Source organism: Alligator sinensis, unplaced genomic scaffold, assembly GCF_000455745.1.
Source record: "Alligator sinensis unplaced genomic scaffold, ASM45574v1 scaffold320_1, whole genome shotgun sequence".
Classification (NCBI taxonomy): domain Eukaryota; kingdom Metazoa; phylum Chordata; order Crocodylia; family Alligatoridae; genus Alligator; species Alligator sinensis.
The window spans coordinates 834409-842146 of record NW_005842249.1 but is presented as its reverse complement, the minus strand read 5'-3'; the positions used below and the strand labels follow the sequence as shown (position 1 = coordinate 842146).

The 7738-nt window shown below is 42.5% G+C and overlaps 1 protein-coding gene across 3 annotated transcripts in view; it reads right to left on the bottom strand.

Annotated features, from left to right (window-relative positions):
- CENPC (centromere protein C) overlaps nt 1–7738 on the bottom strand; it is an 81358-nt gene that overhangs the window by 49332 nt on the left and 24288 nt on the right. For all 3 annotated transcript variants that reach the window (XM_006027522.3, XM_014521746.2, XM_025208744.1), the window contains 2 exons: nt 2612–2776; nt 746–888 (listed from right to left, as the gene is read on the bottom strand). In XM_006027522.3, the coding sequence (XP_006027584.1) occupies nt 746–888; nt 2612–2776 (308 nt within the window). The remainder of the gene's footprint in view (nt 1–745; nt 889–2611; nt 2777–7738) is intronic.

Below are 7738 nucleotides of genomic sequence, written 5' to 3'. Positions count from 1 at the left end.
GCAGGAACACCACCATCCTAAGTCAAGGAAAAATTATTTGCCAACACAGTGAACTGAGACAAATGAAATGGCAGAAGGGTCCCTGACAAGAAAGAAATATGAAGGACCATATTTTTCTTTCATAATTCAATTTTATACAGTTACCTGGGGGGGGGGGGGGGGCGTGTTAGTATCATAAAAGCCTAAGGCTGTCTGTATGTCCGTAATGCTTTATTCGCATTCTGAGTGGCTGACGAAAACAGCCCATCGCAGTGCTCCAAGCGTGGGGGAGCGCCGTCATGATCCCGAAGCCGTGCCAAGGACCGGACACAGGGTGAGGGAGCAGAGGCCAGCACAACTCCCCCATCCCATTCGCTGCAAGAGGCAGCACAGCAGCAGCATGGGGCGTTAGGTGGCAGCACTTCATCCCAGCCGCCTCCTGCTCCTCACTCCCTGTCATTCCTGACAGGCAATTAGCTAGTATACATGTAAAATCCAATTAGTCTTCCCATCCCAACCTGTTTTTTTTAATTAATTACCAACATGAAACCTTTTTGGCCTTCCAGATTTAAGAGCATCTCTTTCTTTGACAGAGAAGTCTGCATTTGTATCAGAAACATTTTATAATTGGTCTTGTACTCCATCAGCAACAACACACAGTTTCATTTCATTGTGCGCCTCTTTGACTTCCTTGCTTTCCCCTGAAACCACCTTTTTTGTTTCAGGGGACTGATTTTTTGAACAGGAGTTGCTAAATCCCGTTTACCTGTTTGTTTTTTCTTTTTTGGTATTGAAAACCAGGATGTAAAAGAATCTTCTTCTGATTCATCAATTAAAAACTCACAATCATGTTCTATCTCCATCTCTTTCGCAGGAGTAGCAGCTGGTGGCAATACAGGGGCTGAATAGCTAAGGATCAAAATACAAAAAAAGAGTATTAAAAGAAAAAGAAAAGCAGAATTTTCTAAATTATGCACCTACAGTAAGAATCTGGAAAAACAAACAGTAACTTGTGACCTGTATTGTTATGGATATTATGGCAATATAGCTAGAAAAGTTTTTAACAAGCCGTTCCCAGAATCTTTTACACTATCCGCTATACAAAATTTTACTCTACATAAGAAGGTCACTGAAGTGTGCAACAAGATACTTTACCACTTGTAAACAATTCTTGTATATTCTTACATCAGTTACACTTCTGATGTTCTTCCCAACTAAGAGACAAAGTACCTGCATAGATGAAAATTTTAGAACTAAATTTGAAGTACTCCTTGAATTTTAGGCTCGGAAACCAGCGACTTCATAGCAACAAAACATGCTATGCATACTGCTTAGCCAAGCGACTAAAATATTTATCATTCCATCCCAACAGTCCCTTTCAAATAACAGACCACACTCTACTTTTCCTAGCTGTATCCCAAAATTCTGGTCTTCTCATTTCCCAGACATTTTGGGAAGCCATCAGCACACCTCCCATCTGACTCAAACCAACCTCTTTTCCCTTTAATTCAACTTTTCTGATAAGCAAGTCTACCCCAAGAACTGTCCCCTACCTTCCCACTTGTCTTCCTCATTGCTCCAGTCCACCTTACCTCTTCAAAGACCCTCGTAAATATCAGATGATTTCAAGCCCCTAATACCAATTCAAATCCATCACATCGTATGAATTCGCTAGCTCAAAAATTATTCACACTTTTCTTTTACAGTTTTATTTTGTCATGCACTACTTTTATTAGCGCATGCAAGGAGGAACAATCAGTGTCAAAATATAACTCTGCAAAAAAAATAAATAATTAACTAATTGTTTAAGCACCTTTGCCAGAATTAAGGCATTCTACAGTATTACTGAAAGGAATATTTCAGGGGTGTCAAACTTATCTGGCCCTGTGAGCCAGATAAGGGGTGAGGAACCAGTTTGTGGGCCAGACCTTATCCACAGATCAGCCCCAAGCACGACAGCCAGGGCACAGGGCCAAACCAGCACAAGCACCTCAGTGTATGCCCTGGGCCAGCCCTGTACAATTCATGCAGTGGGCATTGGCCCCAGTGTGGGGCTCACAAAGAGACAGCCAGGGCCACAGACTGCATGGGATGCCTGCACCAAACTGGCCCTGTAGGCAGCGCTTCATATGCACTACACATCCCAGAGCAGCCCCCTGTGCTAAATGTTACACAACCTACCATCCTGCTGCATTTACCACAAGCGCCAGCCCTGGTCAGGGGCTCATGCTGCCTGCACACTGAATGTGATGCATGTGCTGGACCAACCCTGCTCACTGGCTCTGGCACATAGGGACAGTCCATGAGCAAGTGCACAGAGCTGATCCAGAGCAGGCACTACGTGCAGTACAAATTCCAGACTAGCCCCAAACTTCACGCAGCACCAACAGTTCTGGATCCAGCCCCATGTGACACATGAAGGTCATACACTGCATGCGATGTGTACAGTTCGGCTGAGACCCGTAGGTTAGATCACACAGCTCCATGCAACAGATTCAGTCTGAAAGCCTAAAGACCCCCACCCCAATTTATAACACATTTATAATGTAAGGTTTAAATTTTTGTTAATACAACCCTTTGATTTGTGTTAACCTACTAAAAAACTGTTTTATTTATTCTTTGATAAACGCACCACTTTTCAACTGTTTCTGTTGTCATGGATGTTAAGAGTGCTGAAAAAAAAGGCTTCTTTACTTTCTGTTCAGAAGGCACAGTAAGACATTTTACTCTTTCCATTGGAGCAACTTGATCTTCTTCTATTGCCTGAGATACTGCCAAGCTTTCAATTTCTGTATGTCTGTAAAAAAAAAACCAAAAAGAGCATTTAAAATCATGCACTATGAACAGAAGCACACTTTTAAAAAAGTGATCAGATACATTACCAGGAGGAACTGCAACTTACAAGTTAGCAAAATAGCATACCTTATAGGAAAACATATTTTGACAAATAACAACATATAAACACACACACACACACACACACACACACGGCTGTGTAAATAATTGATTTTCTTAAGTCTGGCAAAAAAAAATTGTTAAACAGGAACTGAAATTATCATTTAGGTTTCTCACAAACTGAAATGTAATTCACAAAACTACAAGCGGAAGAAATGGCAATAGCCTAGTCATCAGGGCACTTGCTTAGGATACTGGAAATCAAGGTTCAATTCCCTCCTCTGTCTCAGTAAGAAATACCCCGAGATGAAAGCTTTTATTCTTTAGTTGATTCTGTTTCACTTTTTGTAAGTGAATTCTGTGGAACTCAGGTCTGCTACTCCTCTGGCAGCTGTCATAACTATTAGGTTAAGGCAGGTATTCTCAAGTGGAGATCGTTCTACTGACATGGGCAGAAGTTACATTTGTAGTATTATATATGTCCTTATAGCGCTACTGAAGTCAAGGAGACAGTGTGCACACCCTCTGCAGTATGACAAAAATAGCAGAAGCACTAGAGAAATGTTCTTTGATTAAATAGGAAGAGCTCAGTACAGCTACATTTTGTAGCAACACATAATTAGGGACCTATCTAATTCATGGACGGGGTTGGCATGCCCCTGATTCCACAGGCAGCCACTTCACAGGCGGAGTGCAGTCGCTCCCCCCGCCCCATCTCTGATTGGCCAAGGTGCCCCAGTCGCCCCACCTCTCGCCATGGACTGGTTGTGAGGGCTACCTGCCATGTGGTCCCACCGCTTACTGCAGACTGAACTAAGACCACATGACAGGCAGCCCTCACAGCCAATCAGCGGTAAGGGGTAGGAGTAGCAGCCACACTGCCCGCAGCCCTTTGAGCAGCAAGCCTTTCCCCTTCCCCACACCCAAAAGAAGCTGCCACAGTGCACTGAGGACTGCTGGCTCCCTCTGAGGAACCAGCATTTTCTTTTCCACAAGTTTTTCTTTTTTTCCCCACGGGTTTTGCAGGCATTGCCCAGATTTCATGGCCAATGCCAGATTTCACAGAATCAGTGAAATCGCAAATTTGGTACGTCTCTACTTGTCTTATAATGTCTGTTCAGGGCACAGCCATGCTACAGGTGGTTTCTCAGTCTTCTAGCATTCCACAGTTCTCTTTGCTATTGAAAAGGGGAAGGGAAGGGAAGGGAAGGGAAGGGAAGGGAAGGGAAGGGAAGTGGGGGACAGTCGCTAAGAACAACCTGTCTTCTCTCTCACCTGCCTACTCCCCTTCCAGGATGAGACCGGGGTGGATTCATTTAAATTAAATTGATTTAAAACAAGAATTAAATCAACAAGCCGAAGTCCAGTTTAAAAACTTGTTTTTTATCAACTTTCTCATTGTATTTTTTCCTTTGTAAAGAAAGGTGTATTTTCATTAGTTGATCTAATAGTTAAAATGTGTTGATTTACAACTAAATAGTTTTCACAGTAGATATCCTGGTTAGAAATCCTACTTTTTAGTATGCTGTTAAATGGTGAAATATATATTTCTTAGGTCACTAGATGATTAATATTTTGCTCAGATTTGTATCAAGCTGCGTTAAGATAGCAACCTGAAATTAAACAAACACATAACACTAGCACTTCAAATTCATTAAACAAAAACACTAACGTTTTTGCAGGGGTGGATTTGATTTAAATCAAATCGATATAGATCATGATTTAAATCACTGGTCAGGAAGCCTCAATTTAATCATTGTTTTCTACAAATTGTGCATTCTTGTTGTTTGATATAACCTCGGTTCAAGGCTATGGAAGCAGGTTTCAGGATAGTCATATACATTCTATATTTCTCCTTAGCCCAATGTTTAGAACTCTGGCTATGACAGTCCCATTTATTGTGTCACAATTTTGTTCACAAATTGGCATCAGATTAGGCCAGGTCCCAATATATCGCTCAAAACAGTCTGCTACTGAGTTCCATCGCATGTCTTGTGGGAGAGTTAGTTTGATTCACCCTACTTTCTTCAGAGCAGCTGCTGCAAAGTGGTTGTTATGGAAGGATTTTGCAATTTCAACAAAATTCTGCTCAAAATGTTTCTGTTTCTACTGCCCCTCCCTCTTTGCATTTATCTCCAGACTCCTTCTCCTTGCCCAGATCTACTCCACCCCCAACAAACCTCTATTCATTTAACTTCTTGAAACTTTGCACTTTTAAAAAGAGAGGAAAGGGCTCGACTCTGTGTACACAAACTTGCAGACAGACAATACGACTGAGGGTAGGTAATGAGGGTAGGTAATCCGATCTGTCCTCCTCCTCTCCATACACAGCTGTTAACAAGGGATGTTATCTCTGGAGACACAAATCCAGTTTGAAATCTTAAACAAAGCATCACAGAGGCGCTTAATGGGATCTTGAAGACTGATCACTGAGTCCCATTGAGCAGAGTGGTTTTCTTTAATCTTTACTAATCTATAGAGGAGCCTCTGAGAACCCCACAAGATTGGGCCCTTAATCAAATATGCTGCGTCTGGTGCACCAGGGGTTTCACTTCCTGGCATCAGTGTGCCGGGGGACAGGGAGAGGGCCCCCATGCAGGCTGCTCTGTCCTGGGCTGTGGTCCACAAAGAAGAAGTGGGACTCGGCTCGTGGCAGCAAAACCAGAAGTGGGACTTACAGTTTCGCTTTTGCCACGTCCCTCAGAAGGAACAGTTGTATTGACAGATGCCAGTTCGTGAAGCATTCCAGATGGTAAAGTGCCGGATGTCACAGCGTTTGCTGTAGTATTAGAAGTCTGAACGGTCGTAAGTGAATTAAGCCAATTATTTAAGGACACCCTAGGGAAAATTTTCTAAAATGTGTAAATGAAAGTCATTTGAGCTTTAAGTTCCTACTTAGCTAGTTCTCTTTCAAATGGGACTTTTTTTTACCTAAGCTATTTTTAAAATTTTCATGCCCCTTCTTTCACGTTTTTAGAGCTCCTAAATTTCATCCTCTTCCTCCTTCTTATTCATAGACTGGAAGAGAAAAAACAAGATTTCCTACTTCTTCAACTCCCAAAAATTTAATTCTCAGCTTTGAAAGAACCGTGTCCAAATGAAGAAAATATTCTTTCTGCACTTGCAGAACAGGCTACTGCTGGAAAAAGCTGGTTTAGCACTTCAACTAGTTCTAGCTCCAGGTGCTTTATTAGAGACTTCCACCAGTGCAGTGCTGTGATTTTCTTAAAACATCCTCAGGACACACATCCTACTTGAATGATTCATGTCTAGCACTGAAATGTATTACGACTGATGGGTGATTAGTAGATGCCCTGTCATAGCATTGTCCTCTTCACCAGCTAGGCATTTAACTTGGTACTTTGTGTTAAGGACACAGCCAAAAAATGAGGTGGAGTAAGTGCCCGATTCATCCTCTTCTTTACTGCCTACAGTTTAACTTTGCTGTTGGGTATTTCTTGCTTTGTTTCTTGAAGTTCTTTCCAAATTCCAACGGCATAGGCAATATGGCAGCAATCTTGTGGTAGTTTGTCTAAGGCTATGGAAATAGGTTTTAGTGAATTCAGCATACCTTCAAAATTTCTCTTTAGTCCAATGTCGACTACTCTAGCTGTGATACTTTCGTCAATTTTGTCACAATTTTCCTCATCAAATGGTCATCAGAATAAGCCAGTTCTTAATGAGAAGCTCAAAGCAGTCAACCACTGAATTCCACTGCAAATCGTGAAGGACATTTAGCTTGGATCCCCCCAACTCTCTTCAGTTAAGCTGAAGCAAAATGGTTGTTACTATGGGTGCACCAATAAATATTTTCTTAGCCGATACCGATAGCCAATTATTAACCAGGCAGATTGGCTGATACCGTGCCATTGGGGTCCCCCCAATGACGCAGGGCCCGTTTGAGCTTGCCAGAGATCAACCCCCAGACCCAAGGATGCAGGGAATGTCCCCAAACCGCAGACCTCCAACCCCACTTCCCCCACACCCCAAGAACTTACCTATACCCTGTAGGGCCTGATTTAAAACACTGTGCAGCTCACACAGATGTGGCTCCTTTAGTCTTGGAGCTCCCCGCACACCCCACTACTGCTGCTTGGGGCTGTCAGCCCCACCACGCGCAGCTCGCTCCTGATGGCCAGTTTTGCAGTTACAAATAAGCCACAGTTTTTGGGTACCATCCAATCAGCAGCAAGTAGTAGGACGCAAAAACCACAGCTTATTTTCACCTCCTGGCCTCCAGGAGCAAATGGCAGGTGGAAAATCTGTGTGTTTCTCCTTGGAAGCGGAACGTCTGTTATTTTTTCCATTAAAGGGGAAAATCTGTGTTTTTCCACACAAAGTGGAAAACCTGGATCCCTGGGTATAAGGTTAGTTAGTTCTACAAAATGAAACAAACACACCTTATTGACAGGGTTGCAAACACACACACACACACGCACACACACACCCCCCTTATATTCCCCTGGAGCATGGCAGTTACAGATTAATTCCTTCAGGAAGAGGAAGAATTTAACTAGCTTGCACACATAACACTAAACTACTGGATAACGTGAAGCACTATTACTTCCTTCCACCCCCCCTAGTTTTGTTAAACTACCCTGAAACATTTTACTAGCCAACACTAATCAAGTTGTGAATTCAGGTCAAATTTGATACAGGATGACAAACTGTTCTCTTTTGCAAATTTAAAAATCACCAAAAAGTGCAGCTCTACTTACAAGCACACAGGAGACAGTTTTGCTTCTTCCAAAAGAACAGGTGACCCCATGGCCACATCCATATCCTCATCTTCAGAAGTGTCAGCAAGATTTTGACTTGTGGTTTCAACATCTTCTGAGACATCATCTTGCTTGCTAGAAGCAAC